This window comes from Bombina bombina, chromosome 11, assembly GCF_027579735.1.
Source record: "Bombina bombina isolate aBomBom1 chromosome 11, aBomBom1.pri, whole genome shotgun sequence".
Taxonomy (NCBI): domain Eukaryota; kingdom Metazoa; phylum Chordata; class Amphibia; order Anura; family Bombinatoridae; genus Bombina; species Bombina bombina.
In genome coordinates this window covers 3,094,649-3,114,482 of record NC_069509.1, presented here as the reverse complement: position 1 = coordinate 3,114,482, position 19,834 = coordinate 3,094,649, and the positions used below count along the sequence as shown (strand labels likewise).

At 55.9% G+C, this 19,834-nt stretch overlaps 1 protein-coding gene across 1 annotated transcript in view; it reads left to right on the top strand.

The window, feature by feature from the left end:
- The window catches only part of PUS3 (pseudouridine synthase 3), a 104,383-nt gene extending 92,477 nt beyond the window's left edge, over positions 1 to 11,906 (top strand). Inside the window, 2 exon segments of the mRNA XM_053695312.1 lie at positions 11,595 to 11,677; positions 11,679 to 11,906. Of these exon segments, the coding sequence (XP_053551287.1) occupies positions 11,595 to 11,677; positions 11,679 to 11,870 (275 nt within the window). The 3' untranslated portion in view covers positions 11,871 to 11,906.
- The last annotated feature ends 7,928 nt before the right edge of the window (positions 11,907 to 19,834 follow it).

The window sequence follows — 19,834 nt, the reverse complement described above, 5'->3', positions numbered from 1 at the left end:
CTCTGCTGTAGGCTCGCTCGCTCTCTGCGCTCTCTGCTGTAGGCTCGCTCTCTGCTGTAGGCTCGCTCTCTGCGCTCTCTGCTGTAGGCTCGCTCTCTGCTGTAGGCTCGCTCTCTGCGCTCTCTGCTGTAGGCTCGCTCTCTGCGCTCTCTGCTGTAGGCTCGCTCTCTGCGCTCTGCTGTAGGCTCGCTCTCTGCGCTCTGCTGTAGGCTCGCTCTCTGCGCTCTGCTGTAGGCTCGCTCTCTGCGCTCTGCTGTAGGCTCGCGCTCTGCGCTCTGCTGTAGGCTCGCTCTCTGCGCTCTGCTGTAGGCTCGCTCTCTGCGCTCTGCTGTAGGCTCGCTCTCTGCGCTCTGCTGTAGGCTCGCTCTCTGCGCTCTGCTGTAGGCTCGCTCTCTGCGCTCTGCTGTAGGCTCGCTCTCTGCGCTCTGCTGTAGGCTCGCTCTCTGCGCTCTGCTGTAGGCTCGCTCTCTGCGCTCTGCTGTAGGCTCGCTCTCTGCGCTCTGCTGTAGGCTCGCTCTCTGCGCTCTGCTGTAGGCTCGCTCTCTGCGCTCTGCTGTAGGCTCGCTCTCTGCGCTCTGCTGTAGGCTCGCTCTCTGCGCTCTGCTGTAGGCTCGCTCTCTGCTGTAGGCTCGCTCTCTGCGCTCTGCTGTAGGCTCGCTCTCTGCTGTAGGCTCGCTCTCTGCTGTAGGCTCGCTCTCTGCTGTAGGCTCGCTCTCTGCGCTCTCTGCTGTAGGCTCGCTCTCTGCTGTAGGCTCGCTCTCTGCTGTAGGCTCGCTCTCTGCGCTCTCTGCTGTAGGCTCGCTCTCTGCGCTCTCTGCTGTAGGCTCGCTCTCTGCGCTCTCTGCTGTAGGCTCGCTCTCTGCTGTAGGCTCGCTCTCTGCTGTAGGCTCGCTCTCTGCTGTAGGCTCGCTCTCTGCTGTAGGCTCGCTCTCTGCTGTAGGCTCGCTCTCTGCTGTAGGCTCGCTCTCTGCTGTAGGCTCGCTCTCTGCGCTCTCTGCTGTAGGCTCGCTCTCTGCTGTAGGCTCGCTCTCTGCGGTAGGCTCGCTCTCTGCGCTCTCTGCTGTAGGCTCGCTCTCTGCGCTCTCTGCTGTAGGCTCGCTCTCTGCGCTCTCTGCTGTAGGCTCGCTCTCTGCGCTCTCTGCTGTAGGCTCGCTCTCTGCGCTCTCTGCTGTAGGCTCGCTCTCTGCGCTCTCTGCTGTAGGCTCGCTCTCTGCGCTCTCTGCTGTAGGCTCGCTCTCTGCGCTCTCTGCTGTAGGCTCGCTCTCTGCGCTCTCTGCTGTAGGCTCGCTCTCTGCGCTCTCTGCTGTAGGCTCGCTCTCTGCGCTAGGCTCGCTCTCTGCGCTCTCTGCGCTCTCTGCTGTAGGCTCGCTCTCTGCGCTCTCTGCTGTAGGCTCGCTCTCTGCGCTCTCTGCTGTAGGCTCGCTCTCTGCGCTCTCTGCTGTAGGCTCGCTCTCTGCGCTCTCTGCTGTAGGCTCGCTCTCTGCGCTCTCTGCTGTAGGCTCGCTCTCTGCGCTCTCTGCTGTAGGCTCGCTCTCTGCGCTCTCTGCTGTAGGCTCGCTCTCTGCGCTCTCTGCTGTAGGCTCGCTCTCTGCTGTAGGCTCGCTCTCTGCTGTAGGCTCGCTCTCTGCTGTAGGCTCGCTCTCTGCTGTAGGCTCGCTCTCTGCTGTAGGCTCGCTCTCTGCTGTAGGCTCGCTCTCTGCTGTAGGCTCGCTCTCTGCGCTCTCTGCTGTAGGCTCGCTCTCTGCTGTAGGCTCGCTCTCTGCTGTAGGCTCGCTCTCTGCTGTAGGCTCGCTCTCTGCTGTAGGCTCGCTCTCTGCGCTCTCTGCTGTAGGCTCGCTCTCTTCTGTAGGCTCGCTCTCTGCGCTCTCGGCTGTAGGCTCGCTCTCTTCTGTAGGCTCGCTCTCTGCGCTCTCGGCTGTAGGCTCGCTCTCTGCTGTAGGCTCGCTCTCTGCGCTCTCGGCTGTAGGCTCGCTCTCTGCGCTCTCGGCTGTAGGCTCGCTCTCTGCGCTCTCGGCTGTAGGCTCGCTCTCTGCGCTCTCGGCTGTAGGCTCGCTCTCTGCGCTCTCGGCTGTAGGCTCGCTCTCGGCTGTAGGCTCGCTCTCGGCTGTAGGCTCGCTCTCGGCTGTAGGCTCGCTCTCGGCTGTAGGCTCGCTCTCTGCGCTCTCTGCTGTAGGCTCGCTCTCTGCGCTCTCTGCTGTAGGCTCGCTCTCTGCGCTCTCTGCTGTAGGCTCGCTCTCTGCGCTCTCTGCTGTAGGCTCGCTCTCTGCGCTCTCTGCTGTAGGCTCGCTCTCTGCGCTCTCAGCTGTAGGCTCGCTCTCTGCGCTCTCTGCTGTAGGCTCGCTCTCTGCGCTCTCTGCTGTAGGCTCGCTCTCTGCGCTCTCTGCTGTAGGCTCGCTCTCTGCGCTCTCTGCTGTAGGCTCGCTCTCTGCTATAGGGCTCGGCTCTGCTGTAGGATCGGCTGTAGGCTCGCTCTCTGCTGTAGGCTCGGCTGTAGGCTCGCTCTCTGCTGTAGGGCTCGGCTGTAGGCTCGCTCTCTGCTGTAGGCTCGGCTGTAGGCTCGCTCTCTGCTGTAGGCTCGGCTGTAGGCTCGCTCTCTGCTGTAGGCTCGGCTGTAGGCTCGCTCTCTGCTGTAGGCTCGGCTGTAGGCTCGCTCTCTGCTGTAGGCTCGGCTGTAGGCTCGCTCTCGGCTGTAGGCTCGCTCTCGGCTGTAGGCTCGCTCTCTGCGCTCTCGGCTGTAGGCTCGCTCTCTGCGCTCTCGGCTGTAGGCTCGCTCTCTGCGCTCTCGGCTGTAGGCTCGCTCTCTGCGCTCTCGGCTGTAGCTCGCTCTCCTGCGCTCTCGGCTGTAGGCTCGCTCTCGGCGCTCTCGGCTGTAGGCTCGCTCTCTGCGCTCTCGGCTGTAGGCTCGCTCTCTGCGCTCTCTGCTGTAGGCTCGCTCTCTGCGCTCTCTGCTGTAGGCTCGCTCTCTGCGCTCTCTGCTGTAGGCTCGCTCTCTGCTGCTCTCTGCTGTAGGCTCGCTCTCTGCGCTCTCTGCTGTAGGCTCGCTCTCTGCGCTCTCTGCTGTAGGCTCGCTCTCTGCGCTCTCTGCTGTAGGCTCGCTCTCTGCGCTCTCTGCTGTAGTGCTCGCTCTTCTGGCGCTCTCTGCTGTAGGCCTCGCTCTCTGCCTTGCGCTTCTTCTGCTGTAGGCTCGCTCTCTGCGCTCTCTGCTGTAGGCTCGCTCTCTGCGCTCTCTGCTGTGGCTCTGCTCTCTGCGCTCTCTGCTGTAGGCTCGCTCTCTGCCTCTCTGCTGTAGCTCGCTCTCTGCGCTCTCTGCTGTAGGCCTCGCTCTCTGCGCTCTCTGCTGTAGGCTCGCTCTCTGCGCTCTCTGCTGTAGGCTCGCTCTCTGCCTCTCTGCTGTAGGCTCGCTCTCTGCGCTATCTGCTGTAGCTCGCTCTCTGCGCTCTCTGCTGTAGGCTCGCTCTCTGCGCTCTCTGCTGTAGGCTCGCTCTCTGCGCTCTCTGCTGTAGGCTCGCTCTCTGCGCTCTCTGCTGTAGGCTCGCTCTCTGCGCTCTCTGCTGTAGGCTCGCTCTCTGCGCTCTCTGCTGTAGGCTCGCTCTCTGCGCTCTCTGCTGTAGGCTCGCTCTCTGCGCTCTCTGCTGTAGGCTCGCTCTCTGCGCTCTCTGCTGTAGGCTCGCTCTCTGCGCTCTCTGCTGTAGGCTCGCTCTCTGCGCTCTCTGCTGTAGGCTCGCTCTCTGCGCTCTCTGCTGCTAGGCTCGCTCTCTGCGCTCTCTGCTGTAGGCTCGCTCTCCTGCGCTCTCTGCTGTAGGCTCGCTCTCTGCGCTCTCTGCTGTAGGCTCGCTCTCTGCGCTCTCTGCTGTAGGCTCGCTCTCTGCGCTCTCTGCGATATCTCGCTCTCTGCTGTAGGCTCGCTCTCTGCGCCTCCTGCTGTAGGCTCGCTCTCTGCTGTAGGCCTCGCTCCTGCTGTAGGCTCGCTCTCTGCGCTCTCTGCGCTCTCTGCTGTAGGCTCGCTCTCTGCGCTCTCTGCTGTTAGGCTTCGCTCTTTGCGCTCTCTGCGCTCTCTGCGCTCTCTGCTGTAGGCTCGCTCTCTGCTGTAGGCTCGCTCTCTGCTGTAGGCTCGCTCTCTGCTGTAGGCTCGCTCTCTGCTGTAGGCTCGCCTCTGCTGTAGGCTCGCTCTCTGCGGCTCTCTGCTGTAGGCTCGCTCTCTGCTGTAGGCTCGCTCTCTGCTGTAGGCTCGCTCTCTGCTGTAGGCTCGCTCTCTGCGGCTCTCTGCTGTAGGCTCGCTCTCTGCTGTAGGCCTCGCTCTCTGCTGTAGGCTCGCTCTCTGCTGTAGGCTCGCTCTCTGCGCTCTCTGCTGTAGGCTCGCTCATCTGCTGTAGGCTCGCTCTCTGCTGTAGTCTCGCTCTCTGCTGTAGGCTCGCTCTCTGCTGTAGGCTCGCTCTCTGCTGTAGGCTCGCTCTCTGCTGTAGGCTCGCTCCCTGCGCTCTCTGCTGTAGGCTCGCTCCCTGCGCTCTCTGCTGTAGGCACGCTCTCCTGCGCTCTCTGCTGTAGGCTCGCTCCCTGCGCTCTCTGCTGTAGGCTCGCTCCCTGCGCTCTCTGCTGTAGGCTCGCTCCCTGCGCTCTCTGCTGTAGGCTCGCTCCCTGCGCTCTCTGCTGTAGGCTCGCTCCCTGCGCTCTCTGCTGTAGGCTCGCTCCCTGCGCTCTCTGCTGTAGGCTCGCTCTCTGCGCTCTCTGCTGTAGGCCTCGCTCCCTGCGCTCTCTGCTGTAGGCTCGCTCCCTGCGCTCTCTGCTGTAGGCTCGCTCCTGCGCTCTCTGCTGTAGGCTCGCTCCCTGCGCTCTCTGCTGTAGGCTCGCTCCCTGCGCTCTCTGCTGTAGGCTCGCTCCCTGCGCTCTCTGCTGTAGGCTCGCTCCCTGCGCTCTCTGCTGTAGGCTCGCTCCCTGCGCTCTCTGCTGTAGGCTCGCTCCCTGCGCTCTCTGCTGTAGGCTCGCTCCCTGCGCTCTCTGCTGTAGGCTCGCTCACTGCGCTCTCCTGCTGTTGGCTCGCTCCCTGCGCTTCTCTGCTGTAGGCTCGCTCCCTGCGCTCTCTGCTGTAGCTCGCTCTGCGCTCTCTGCTGTAGGCTCGCTCTTGCGCTTTGCTGTAGGCTCGCTCCCTGCGCTCTCTGCTGTAGGCTCGCTCCCTGCGCTCTCTGCTGTAGGCTCGCTCTCTGCGCTCTCTGCTGTAGGCTCGCTCTCTGCGCTCTCTGCTGTAGGCTCGCTCTCTGCGCTCTCTGCTGTAGGCTCAGCTCTCTGCGCTCTCTGCTGTAGGCTCGCTCCTCTGCGCTCTCTGCTGTAGGCTCGCTCTCTGCGCTCTCTGCTGTAGGCTCGCTCACTGCGCTCTCTGCTGTAGGCTCGCTCCCTGCGCTCTCTGCTGTAGGCTCGCTCTCTGCGCTCTCTGCTGTAGGCTCGCTCTCTGCGCTCTCTGCTGTAGGCTCGCTCTCTGCGCTCTCTGCTGTAGGCTCGCTCTCTGCGCTCTCTGGCTGTTAGGCCTCTGCTCCTTGCGCTCTCATGCTCGTAGGCTCGCTCTCTGCGCTCTCTGCTGTAGGCTCGCTCTCGCTGCGCTCTCTGCTGTAGCTCGCTCTGCCTCTCTGCTGTAGTGCTCGCTCCTGCGCTCTCTGCTGTAGGCTCAGCTACTCTGCGCTCTCTGCTGTAGGCTCGCTCTCTGCCGGCTCTCTGCTGTAGGCTCGCTCTCTGCTGTAGGCTCGCTCTTGCTGTAGGCGCGCTCTCTGCGCTCTCTGCTGTAGGCTCGCTCTCTGCGCTCTCTGCTGTAGGCTCGCTCTCTGCGCTCTCTGCTGTAGGCTCGCTCTCTGCTGTAGGCTCGCTCTCTGCGCTCTCTGCTGTAGGCTCGCTCTCTGCGCTCTCTGCTGTAGGCTCGCTCTCTGCGCTCTCTGGCGTGTAGGCATCGCTCTGCATGGCGCTCTTCTGCTGTAGGCTCGCTCTCTGCGCTCTCTGCTGTAGGCTCGCTCTCTGCGCTCTCTGCTGTAGGCTCGCTCTCTGCGCTCTCTGCTGTAGGCTCGCTCTCTGCGCTCTTCTGCTGTAGGCTCGCTCCTCTGCGCTCTCTGCTGTAGGCTCGCTCTCTGCGCTCATCTGCTGTAGGCTCGCTCTCTGCGCTCTCTGCTGTAGGCTCGCTCTCCTGCGCTCTCTGCTGTAGGCTCGCTCTCTGCGCTCCTCTGCTGTAGCTCGCTCTCTGCGCTCTCTGCTGTAGCTCGCTCTCTGCGCTCTCTGCTGTAGGCTCGCTCTCTGCGCTCTCTGCTGTAGGCTCGCTCTCTGCGCTCTCTGCTGTAGGCTCGCTCATCTGCGCTCTTCTGCTGTAGGCTCGCTCTCATGCGCTCTCTGCTGTAGGCTCGCTCTCTGCGCTCTCTGCTGTAGGCTCGCTCTCTGCGCTCTCTGCTGTAGGCTCGCTCTCTGCGCTCTCTGCTGTAGGCTCGCTCTCTGCGCTCATCCTGCTGTAGGCCTCCTCTCTGCTGTAGGCTCGCTCTCTGCGCTCTCTGCTGTAGGCTCGCTCTCTGCGCTCTCTGCTGTAGGCTCGCTCTCTGCGCTCTCTGCTGTAGGCTCGCTCTCTGCGCTCTCTGCTGTAGGCTCGCTCTCTGCGCTCTCTGCTGTAGGCTCGCTCTCTGCGCTCTCTGCTGTAGGCTCGCTCTCTGCGCTCTCTGCTGTAGGCTCGCTCTCTGCGCTCTCTGCTGTAGGCTCGCTCTCTGCGCTCTCTGCTGTAGGCTCGCTCTCTGCGCTCTCTGCTGTGGCTCGCTCTCTGCGCTCTCTGCTGTAGGCTCGCTCTCTGCGCTCTCTGTGTAGGCTCGCTCTCTGCGCTCTCTGCTGTAGGCTCGCTCTCTGCTGTAGGCTCGCTCTCTGCTGTAGGCTCGCTCTCTGCTGTAGGCTCGCTCTCTGCTGTAGGCTCGCTCTCTGCTGTAGGCTCGCTCTCTGCTGTAGGCTCGCTCTCTGCGCTCTCTGCTGTAGGCTCGCTCTCTGCGCTCTTGCTGTAGGCTCGCTCTCTGCGCTCTCTGCTGTAGGCTCGCTCTCTGCTGTATGCTCGCTCTCTGCGCTCTCTGCTGTAGGCTCGCTCTCTGCGCTCTCTGCTGTAGGCTCGCTCTCTGCGCTCTCTGCTGTAGGCTCGCTCTCTGCGCTCTCTGCTGTAGGCTCGCTCTCTGCGCTCTCTGCTGTAGGCTCGCTTCTCGCTCTCTGCTGTAGGCTCGCTCTCTGCTGTAGGCTCGCTCTCTGCGCTCTGCTGTAGGCTCGCTCTCTGCTGTAGGCTCGCTCTCTGCTGTAGGCTCGCTCTCTGCTGTAGGCTCGCTCTCTGCTGTAGGCTCGCTCTCTGCTGTAGGCTCGCTCTCTGCTGTAGGCTCGCTCTCTGCTGTAGGCTCGCTCTCTGCTGTAGGCTCGCTCTCTGCTGTTAGGCTCGCTCTTCTGCTGTAGGCCTCGCTCTCTGCGCTCTCTGCTGTAGAGCTCGCTCTCTGCGCTCTCTGCTGTAGGCTCGCTCTCTGCGCTCTCTGCTGTAGGCGCGCTCTCTGCGCTCTCTGCTGTAGGCGCGCTCTCTGCGCTCCTCTGCTGTAGGCTCGCTCTCTGCTGTAGGCTCGCTCTCTTGCGCTCTCTGCTGTAGGCTCGCTCTCTGCTGTAGGCTCGCTCTCTGCGCTCTCTGCTGTAGGCTCGCTTCTCTGCTGTATGGCTCGCTCTCTGCGCTCTCTGCTGTAAGGCTCGCTCTCTGCTGTAGGCTCGCTCTCTGCGCTCTCTGCTGTAGGCTCGCTCTCTGCTGTAGGCTCGCTCTCTGCTGTAGGCTCGCTCTCTGCTGTAGGCTCGCTCTCTGCGCTCTCTGCTGTAGGCTCGCTCTCTGCGGCTCTCTGCTGTAGGCTCGCTCTCTGCGCTCTCTGCTGTAGGCTCGCTCTCTGCTGTAGGCCTCGCTCTCTGCGCTCTTGCTGTAGGCTCGCTCTCTGCTGTAGGCTCGCTCTCTGCTGTAGGCTCGCTCTCTGCTGTAGGCTCGCTCTCTGCTGTAGGCCTCCGCTATCTGCTGTAGGCTCGCTCTCTGCGCTCCTCGGCCTCGCTCTCTGCGCTCTCGGCTCGCTCTCTGCGCTCTCGGCTCGCTCTCTGCGCTCTCGGCTCGCTCTCCTGCGCTCTCGGCTCGCCTCTCTGCGCTCTCGGCTCGCTCTCTGCGTCTGTCACTCTGCGCTCTCGGCTCGCTCTCTGCGCTCATCGGCTCGCTCTCTGCGCTCTCGGCTCGCTCTCTGCGCTCTCGGCTCGCTCTCTGCGCTCTCGCGCTCGCTCTCTGCGCCTGCTCGGCTCGCTCTCTGCGCTCATCGGCTCGCTCTCCTGCAGCTCTCGGCCGCTCTCTGCGCTCTCGGCTGCTCGCTCGCTGCGCTCCTCGGCTAGCTCTCTGCGCTCTCGGCTCGCTCTCTCTGCGCTCTCGGCTCGCTCTCTGCGCTCTCGGCTCGCTCTCTGCGCTCTCGGCTCGCTTCTGCGCTCTCGGCGCTCTCGGCTCGCTCTCTGCGCTCTCGGCTCGCTCTCTGCGCTCTCGGCTCGCTCTCTGCGCTGTAGGCTCGCTCTCTGCTGTCGGCTCGCTCTCTTGCGCTCTCGGCTCGCTCTCTGCGCTCTAGGCTCGCTCTCTGCGCTGTAGGCTCGCTCTCTGGCTGTAGGCTCGCTCTCTGCGCTGTAGGCTCGCTCTCTGCGCTGTAGGCTCGCTCTCTGGCTGTAGGCTCGCTCTTTGGGCTGTAGGCTCGCTCTCTGGGCTGTAGGCTCGCTCTCTGGGCTGTAGGCTCGCTCTCTGGGCTGTAGGCTCGCTTCGGCTGTAGGCTCGCTCTCGGCTGTAGGCTCGCTCTCTGCTGTAGGCTCGCTCTCTGCGCTCTCTGCTGTAGGCTCGCCTCTGCGCTCTCTGCTGTAGGCTCGCTCTCTGCGCTCTCTGCTGTAGGCTCGCTCTCTGCGCCTCTCTGTAGGCTCGCTCTCTGCGCTCTCTGCTGTAGGCTCGCTCCTGCGCTCTCTGCTGTAGGCCCTCTCTGCGCTCTCTGCTGTAGGCTCGCTCTCTGCGCTCTCTGCTGTAGGCTCGCTCTCTGCGCTCTCTGCTGTAGGCTCGCTCTCTGCGCTCTCTGCTGTAGGCTCGCTCTCTGCGCTCTCTGCTGTAGGCTCGCTCTCTGCGCTCTCTGCTGTAGGCTCGCTATCTGCGCTCTCTGCTGTAGGCTCGCTCTCTGCGCTCTCTGCTGTAGGCTCGCTCTCTGCGCTCTCTGCTGTAGGCTCGCTCCCTGCGCTCTCTGCTGTAGGCTCGCTCCCTGCGCTCTCTGCTGTAGGCTCGCTCTCTGCGCTCTCTGCTGTAGGCTCGCTCTCTGCGCTCTCTGCTGTAGGCTCGCTCTCTGCGCTCTCTGCTGTAGGCTCGCTCTCTGCGCTCTCTGCTGTAGGCTCGCTCTCGCGCTCTCTGCTGTAGGCTCGCTCTCTGCGCTCTCTGCTGTAGGCTCGCTCTCTGCGCTCTTGCTGTAGGCTCGCTCTCTGCTGTAGGCTCGCTCTCTGCTGTAGGCTCGCTCTCTGCTGTAGGCTCGCTCTCTGCTGTAGGCTCGCTCTCTGCTGTAGGCTCGCTCTCTGCTGTAGGCTCGCTCTCTGCGCTCTCTCTGCTGTAGGCTCGCTCTCTGCGCTCTCTGCTGTAGGCTCGCTCTCTGCGCTCTCTGCTGTAGGCTCGCTCTCTGCTGTAGGCTCGCTCTCTGCGCTCTCTGCTGTAGGCTCGCTCTCTGCGCTCTCTGCTGTAGGCTCGCTCTCTGCGCTCTCTTGTGTAGGCTCGCTCTCTGCGCTCTCTGCTGTAGGCTCGCTCTCTGCGCTCTCTGCTGTAGGCTCGCTCTCTGCGCTCTCTGCTGTAGGCTCGCTCTCTGCTGTAGGCTCGCTCTCTGCGCTCTCTGCTGTAGGCTCGCTCTCTGCTGTAGGCTCGCTCTCTGCTGTAGGCTCGCTCTCTGCTGTAGGCTCGCTCTCTGCTGTAGGCTCGCTCTCTGCTGTAGGCTCGCTCTCTGCTGTAGGCTCGCTCTCTGCTGTAGGCTCGCTCTCTGCTGTAGGCTCGCTCTCTGCTGTAGGCTCGCTCTCTGCTGTAGGCTCGCTCTCTGCGCTCTCTGCTGTAGGCTCGCTCTCTGCGCTCTCTGCTGTAGGCTCGCTCTCTGCGCTCTCTGCTGTAGGCGCGCTCTCTGCGCTCTCTGCTGTAGGCGCGCTCTCTGCGCTCTCTGCTGTAGGCTCGCTCTCTGCTGTAGGCTCGCTCTCTGCGCTCTCTGCTGTAGGCTCGCTCTCTGCTGTAGGCTCGCTCTCTGCGCTCTCTGCTGTAGGCTCGCTCTCTGCTGTAGGCTCGCTCTCTGCGCTCTCTGCTGTAGGCTCGCTCTCTGCTGTAGGCTCGCTCTCTGCGCTCTCTGCTGTAGGCTCGCTCTCTGCTGTAGGCTCGCTCTCTGCTGTAGGGCTCGCTCTCTGCAGTAGGCTCGCTCTCTGCGCTCTCTGCTGTAGGCTCGCTCTCTGCGCTCTCTGCTGTAGGCTCGCTCTCATGCGCTCTCTGCTGTAGGCTCGCTCTCTGCTGTAGGCTCGCTCTCTGCGCTCTCTGCTGTAGGCTCGCTCTCTGCTGTAGGCTCGCTCTCTGCTGTAGGCTCGCTCTCTGCTGTAGGCTCGCTCTCTGCTGTAGGCTCGCTCTCTGCTGTAGGCTCGCTCTCGTGCGGCTCTCGGCTCGCTCTCTGCGCTCTCGGCTCGCTCTCTGCGCTCTCGGCTCGCTCTCTGCGCTCTCGGCTCGCTCTCTGCGCTCTCGGCTCGCTCTCTCTGCGCTCTCGGCTCGCTCTCTGCGCTCTCGGCTCGCTCTCTGCGCTCTCGGCTCGCTCTCTGCGCTCTCGGCTCGCTCTCTGCGCTCTCGGCTCGCTCTCTGCGCTCTCGGCTCGCTCTCTGCGCTCTCGGCTCGCTCTCTGCGCTCTCGGCTCGCTCTCTGCGCTCTCGGCTCGCTCTCTGCGCTCTCGGCTCGCTCTCTGCCTCTCGGCTCGCTCTCTGCGCTCTCCGGCTCGCTCTCTGCGCTCTCGGCTCGCTCTCTGCGCTCTCGGCTCGCTCTTGCGCTCTCGGCTCGCTCTTGCGCTCTGCTCGCTCTCTGCGCTCTCGGCTCGCTCTCTGCGCTCTCGGCGCTCTCGGCTCGCTCTCTGCGCTCTCGGCTCGCTCTCTGCGTCTCGGCTCGCTCCTGCGCTGTAGGCTCGCTCTCTGCGCTGTCGGCTCGCTCTCTGCGCTGTAGGCTCGCTCTCTGCGCTGTCGGTCGCTCTCTGCGTCGTAGGCTCGCTCTCTGCGCTGTGGCTCGCTCTCTGGCTGTAGGCTCGCTCTCTGGCTGTAGGCTCGCTCTCTGGGCTGTAGGCTCGCTCTCTGGGCTGTAGGCTCGCTCTGGCTGTAGGCTCGCTCTCTGGGCTGTAGGCTCGCTCTGGGCTGCGCTCTCTGCTTTCGGCTCCTCTGCGCTCACAGCACTTGCTCTGAATTAACAAAAAGTAGTAGATTGTTTTTCTGGCAGATTTTAAACTTGTCCCAATTCTCTTCCCTCTGTATATGTGACTCTGCAGGGCCGGCTGATACAATGTACGTCTTCTCTTTTGTTAGGTGGTGAGCCCGTGTTTGGAGTCTGTGCAACACACTTGTTTATGACCAGAGCAGCGGCCTTATTGAGGGGGTGAGCGCACGCACTTACACAACCGCTGATGAAGAGACATCTGTGCCAAGGACTAGATGAGAGGCTGCAGCATTACGTGCGGCGAGGAAAGCTTAAACCTGCCCCCTGCTACAGAGCCGGAACTGCCGAGCGTGAGCAGACTACAAGTAACATAGACTGTACTAGCGAGGCGGCAAACAAAGAGAGCGAGATCGTCCTGACCGTTTTGTTTTAATGCTTTTGGTTTTGGTTATTAAAACTTGTTGCTTTATATTGTGTCTTCCTGTCTCCCAGCATGCCGCTCACTTCGTTCAGAAGGCTGTGGGTTTCCTGAGCTCAATGATACTTCTATGTTTTTATATTGCTCTAAAGTATCAAATGCATCCAGGGAGAGTTCCTATAGATGGGCCTGGCTCCCACCATTAGCATCTCATGTAGTTCCTGCCAGTATTACTCTGTGCTTGCCCTAGTACACAGGGTATTCAGCTTGTGAGCCGGTATTACATACAGTGTAGTATTGTCAGCTGGTATTATACACAGGGTATTCAGCTTGTGAGCCGGTATTACATACAGTGTAGTATTGTCAGCTGGTATTATACACAGGGTATTCAGCACATGAGCCGGTATTACATACGGTGTAGTATTGTCAGCTGGTATTATACACAGGGTATTCAGCGCATGAGCCGGTATTACATACAGTGTAGTATTGCCAGCTGGTATTATACACAGGGCACTCAGCGCATGAGCCGGTATTACATACAGTGTAGTATTGTCAGCTGGTATTATACACAGGGTATTCAGCGCATGAGCCGGTATTACATACAGTGTAGTATTGTCAGCTGGTATTATACACAGGGCATTCAGCGCATGAGCCGGTATTATACACAGGGCACTCAGCGCATGAGCCGGTATTATACACAGGGCATTCAGCGCATGAGCCGGTATTATACACAGGGCACTCAGCGCATGAGCCGGTATTACATACAGTGTAGTATTGCCAGCTGGTATTATACACAGGGCATTCAGCGCATGAGCCGGTATTACATACAGTGTAGTATTGCCAGCTGGTATTATACACAGGGCACTCAGCGCATGAGCCGGTATTACATACAGTGTAGTATTGTCAGCTGGTATTATACACAGGGTATTCAGCGCATGAGCCGGTATTACATACAGTGTAGTATTGTCAGCTGGTATTATACACAGGGTATTCAGCTTGTGAGCCGGTATTACATACAGTGTAGTATTGTCAGCTGGTATTATACACAGGGTACTCAGCGCATGAGCCGGTATTACATACAGTGTAGTATTGTCAGCTGGTATTATACACAGGGCACTCAGCGCATGAGCCGGTATTATACACAGGGCACTCAGCACATGAGCCGGTATTATACACAGGGTACTCAGCGCATGAGCCGGTATTACATACAGTGTAGTATTGTCAGCTGGTATTATACACAGGGCACTCAGCGCATGAGCCGGTATTACATACAGTGTAGTATTGTCAGCTGGTATTATACACAGGGCATTCAGCGCATGAGCCGGTATTACATACAGTGTAGTATTGTCAGCTGGTATTATACACAGGGCATTCAGCGCATGAGCCGGTATTACATACGGTGTAGTATTGTCAGCTGGTATTATACACAGGGTATTCAGCTTGTGAGCCGGTATTATACACAGGGTATTCAGCGCATGAGTCGGTATTACATACGGTGTAGTATTGTCAGCTGGTATTATACACAGGGTATTCAGCGCATGAGCCGGTATTACATACAGTGTAGTATTGTCAGCTGGTATTATACACAGGGCACTCAGCGCATGAGCCGGTATTACATACAGTGTAGTATTGTCAGCTGGTATTATACACAGGGTATTCAGCTTGTGAGCCGGTATTATACACAGGGTATTCAGCTTGTGAGCCGGTATTATACACAGGGTATTCAGCGCATGAGCCGGTATTACATACGGTGTAGTATTGTCAGCTGGTATTATACACAGGGTATTCAGCTTGTGAGCCGGTATTATACACAGGGCACTCAGCGCATGAGCCGGTATTACATACAGTGTAGTATTGTCAGCTGGTATTATACACAGGGCATTCAGCACATGAGACGGTATTACATACAGTGTAGTATTGTCAGCTGGTATTATACACAGGGTATTCAGCGCATGAGCCGGTATTACATACAGTGTAGTATTGTCAGCTGGTATTATACACAGGGTATTCAGCTTGTGAGCCGGTATTACATACAGTGTAGTATTGTCAGCTGGTATTATACACAGGGCATTCAGCGCATGAGCCGGTATTACATACAGTGTAGTATTGTCAGCTGGTATTATACCACAGGGCATTCAGCGCATGAGCCGGTATTACATACAGTGTAGTATTGTCAGCTGGTATTATACACAGGGTATTCAGCTTGTGAGCCGGTATTACATACAGTGTAGTATTGTCAGCTGGTATTATACACAGGGCACTCAGTGCATGAGCTGGTATTATACACAGGGTATTCAGCGCATGAGCCGGTATTATACACAGGGCATTCAGCGCATGAGCCGGTATTACATACAGTGTAGTATTGTCAGCTGGTATTATACACAGGGTATTCAGCTTGTGAGCCGGTATTACATACAGTGTAGTATTGTCAGCTGGTATTATACACAGGGTATTCAGCGCATGAGCCGGTATTACATACAGTGTAGTATTGTCAGCTGGTATTATACACAGGGTATTCAGCGCATGAGCCGGTATTACATACAGTGTAGTATTGTCAGCTGGTATTATACACAGGGTATTCAGCGCATGAGCCGGTATTACATACAGTGTAGTATTGTCAGCTGGTATTATACACAGGGTATTCAGCGCATGAGCCCGGTATTACATACAGTGTAGTATTGTCAGCTGGTATTATACACAGGGTATTCAGCGCATGAGCCGGTATTACATACGGTGTAGTATTGTCAGCTGGTATTATACACAGGGCACTCAGCGCATGAGCCGGTATTACATACAGTGTAGTATTGTCAGCTGGTATTATACACAGGGCACTCAGCGAATGAGCCGGTATTACATACAGTGTAGTATTGTCAGCTGGTATTATACACAGGGTATTCAGCTTGTGAGCCGGTATTACATACAGTGTAGTATTGTCAGCTGGTATTATACACAGGGTATTCAGCGCATGAGCCGGTATTACATACAGTGTAGTATTGTCAGCTGGTATTATACACAGGGCACTCAGCGCATGAGCCGGTATTACATACAGTGTAGTATTGTCAGCTGGTATTATACACAGGGTATTCAGCGCATGAGCCGGTATTACATACAGTGTAGTATTGTCAGCTGGTATTATACACAGGGCATTCAGCACATGAGCCGGTATTACATACAGTGTAGTATTGTCAGCTGGTATTATACACAGGTATTCAGCGCATGAGCCGGTATTACATACAGTGTAGTATTGTCAGCCGGTATTATACACAGGGTATTCAGCGCATGAGCCGGTATTACATACAGTGTAGTATTGTCAGCTGGTATTATACAAAGGGCACTCAGCACATGAGCCGGTACTACATACAGTGTAGTATTGTCAGCTGGTATTATACACAGGGCACTCAGCGCATGAGCCGGTATTACATACAGTGTAGTATTGTCAGCTGGTTATTATACACAGGGTATTCAGCGCATGAGCCGGTATTACATACAGTGTAGTATTGTCAGCTGGTATTATACACAGGGCATTCAGCACATGAGCCGGTATTATACACAGGGCACTCAGCGCATGAGCCGGTATTACATACAGTGTAGTATTGTCAGCTTGTATTATACACAGGGCACTCAGCACATGAGCCGGTATTACATACAGTGTAGTATTGTCAGCTGGTATTATACACAGGGCATTCAGCGCATGAGCACGGTATTACATACGGTGTAGTATTGTCAGCTGGTATTATACACAGGGCACTCAGCGCATGAGCCGGGTATTACATACAGTGTAGTATTGTCAGCTGGTATTATACACAGGGCATTCAGCACATGAGCCGGTATTACATACAGTGTAGTATTGTCAGCTGGTAATTATACACAGGGCATTCAGCACATGAGCCGGTATTACATACAGTGTAGTATTGTCAGCTGGTATTATACACAGGGCACTCAGCGCATGAGCCGGTATTACATACAGTGTAGTATTGTCAGCTGGTATTATACACAGGGCACTCAGCGCATGAGCCGGTATTATAAACAGGGCATTCAGCGCATGAGCCGGTATTACATACGGTGTAGTATTGTCAGCTGGTATTATACACAGGGGCACTCAGCGCATGAGCCGGTATTATACACAGGGCATTCAGCGCATGAGCCGGTATTATACACAGGGTATTCAGCGCATGAGCCGGTATTACATACAGTGTAGTATTGTCAGCTGGTATTATACACAGGGCATTCAGCGCATGAGCCGGTATTACATACAGTGTAGTATTGTCAGCTGGTATTATACACAGGGCATTCAGCGCATGAGCCGGTATTACATACAGTGTAGTATTGACAGCTGGTATTATACACAGGGCCATTCAGCTTGTGAGCCGGTATTACATACAGTGTAGTATTGTCAGCTGGTATTATACACAGGGCATTCAGCGCATGAGCCGGTATTACATACAGTGTAGTATTGTCAGCTGGTATTATACACAGGGCATTCAGCGCATGAGCCGGTATTACATACAGTGTAGTATTGCCAGCTGGTATTATACACAGGGCATTCAGCGCATGAGCCGGTATTACATACAGTGTAGTATTGTCAGCTGGTATTATACACAGGGTATTCAGCGCATGAGCCGGTATTACATACAGTGTAGTATTGTCAGCTGGTATTATACACAGGGCACTCAGCGCATGAGCCGGTATTACATACAGTGTAGTATTGTCAGCTGGTATTATACACAGGGCATTCAGCGCATGAGCCAGTATTATACACAGGGCATTCAGCGCATGAGCCGGTATTACATACGGTGTAGTATTGTCAGCTGGTATTATACACAGGGCATTCAGCGCATGAGCCGGTATTACATACAGTGTAGTATTGTCAGCTGGTATTATACACAGGGCATTCAGCGCATGAGCCGGTAATACATCAGTGTAGTATTGTCAGCTGGTATTATACACAGGGCATTCAGCGCATGAGCCAGTATTATACACAGGGCATTCAGCGCATGAGCCGTATTACATACAGTGTAGTATTGTCAGCTGGTATTATACACAGGGCACTCAGCGCATGAGCCGGTAATTACATACAGTGTAGTATTGTCAGCTGGTATTATACACAGGGCACTCAGCGCATGAGCCGGTATTACATACAGTGTAGTACTTGTCAGCTGGTATTATACACAGGGCATTCGCGCATGAGCCGGTATTACATACAGTCGTAGTATTGTCAGCTGGTATTATACACCAGGGTATTCAGCCGCATGGGCCGGTATTACATACAGTGTAGTATTGTCAGCTGTATTATACACAGGGCCATCTCAGCACATGAGCCGGTATTACATACAGTGTAGTATTGCCAGCTGGTCATTATACACAGGGCATCAGCGCTGAGCAGGTATTACATACAGTGTAGTATTGCCAGCCTGGTATTATACAAAGGGCACTCAGCCGCATGAGCCGGCTATTACATACGGTGTAGAATTGTCAGCTGGGTATTATACAAAGGGCACTCAGACGCATGAGCCGGTATTACATACGGTGTAGTATTGCCAGCTGGTATTATATACAGGGCCTTCAGCGCATGAGCCGGTATTACATACAGTGTAGTATTGTCAGCTGGTATTATACACAGGGCATTCAGCACATGAGCCGGTATTACATACAGTGTAGTATTGTCAGCTGGTATTATACACAGGGCACTCAGCGCATGAGCCGGTATTACATACAGTGTAGTATTGTCAGCTGGTATTATACACAGGGCATCAGCGCATGAGCGGTATTACATACAGTGTAGTATTGTCAGCTGGTAATATACACAGGGTATTCAGCGCATGAGCCGGTATTACATACAGTGTAGTATTGTCAGCTGGTATTATACACAGGGCACTCAGCGCATGAGCCGGTATTACATACAGTGTAGTATTGTCAGCTGGTATTATACACAGGGCACTCAGCGCATGAGCCGGTATTACATACAGTGTAGTATTGTCAGCTGGTATTATACACAGGGCACTCAGCGCATGAGCCGGTATTACATACAGTGTAGTATTGTCAGCTGGTATTATACACAGGGCACTCAGCGCATGAGCCGGTATTACATACGGTGTAGTATTGTCAGCTGGTATTATACACAGGGTATTCAGCGCATGAGCCGGTATTACAGACGGTGTAGTATTGTCAGCTGGTATTATACACAGGGTATTCAGCGCATGAGCCGGTATTACATACAGTGTAGTATTGTCAGCTGGTATTATACACAGGGTATTCAGCGCATGAGCCGGTATTACATACAGTGTAGTATTGTCAGCTGGTATTATACACAGGGCATTCAGCGCATGAGCCGGTATTACATACAGTGTAGTATTGTCAGCCGGTATTATACACAGGGTATTCAGCGCATGAGCCGGTATTACATACAGTGTAGTATTGTCAGCTGGTATTATACACAGGGTATTCAGCGCATGAGCCGGTATACATACAGTGTAGTATTGTCAGCTGGTATTATACACAGGGCACTCAGCGCATGAGCCGGTATTACATACAGTGTAGTATTGTCAGCTGGTATTATACACAGGGCACTCAGCGCATGAGCCGGTATTATACACAGGGCATTCAGCGCATGAGCCGGTATTATACACAGGATATTCAGCGCATGAGCCGGTATTACATACAGTGTAGTATTGTCAGCTGGTATTATACACAGGGCATTCAGCGCATGAGCCGGTATTACATACAGTGTAGTATTGTCAGCTGGTATTATACACAGGGCACTCAGCGCATGAGCCGGTATTACACACAGGGCACTCAGCGCATGAGCCGGTATTACATACAGTGTAGTATTGTCAGCTGGTATTATACACAGGGCATTCAGCGCATGAGCCGGTATTACATACAGTGTAGTATTGTCAGCTGGAATTATACACAGGGCATTCAGCGCATGAGCCGGTATTACATACAGTGTAGTATTGTCAGCTGGTATTACACACAGGGCATTCAGCGCATGAGCCGGTATTACATACAGTGTAGTATTGTCAGCTGGTATTATACACAGGGCATTCAGCGCATGAGCCGGTATTATACACAGGGCATTCAGCGCATGAGCCGGTATTACATACAGTGTAGTATGTCCAGCTGGTATTATCCACAGGGTATTCAGCGCATGAGCCGGTATTATACACAGGGTATTCAGCGCATGAGGCTGTATTATACACAGGGCATTCAGCGCATGAGCCGGTATTACATACAGTGTAGTATTGTCAGCTGGTATTATACACAGGGCATTCAGCGCGATGAGCCGGTATTACATACAGTGTAGTATTGTCAGCTGGTATTATACACAGGGCATTCAGCGCATGAGCCGGTATTACATACAGTGTAGTATTGTCAGCTGGTATTATACACAGGGCATTCAGCGCATGAGCCGGTATTACAACAGTGTAGTATTGTCAGCCGGTATTATACACAGGGCATTCAGCGCATGAGCCGGTATTACATACAGTGTAGTATTGTCAGCTGGTATTATACACAGGGCATTCAGCGCATGAGCCGGTATTATACACAGGGCATTCAGCGCATGAGCCGGTATTACATACAGTGTAGTATTGTCAGCTGGTATTATCCACAGGGTATTCAGCGCATGAGCCGGTATTATACACAGGGTATTCAGCGCATGAGGCTGTATTATACACAGGGCATTCAGCGCATGAGCCGGTATTACCATACAGTGTAGTATTGTCAGCCGGTATTATACACAGGGCATTCAGCGCATGAGCCGGTATTACATACAGTGTAGTATTGTCAGCTGGTATTATACACAGGGCATTCAGGCGCATGAGCCGGTATTACATACGGTGTAGTATTGTCAGCCGGTATTATACACAGGGCATTCAGCGCATGAGCCGGTTATTATACACAGGGCATCAGCGCATGAGCCGGTATTACATACAGTGTAGTATTGTCAGCTGGTATTATACACAGGGCACTCAGCTTGT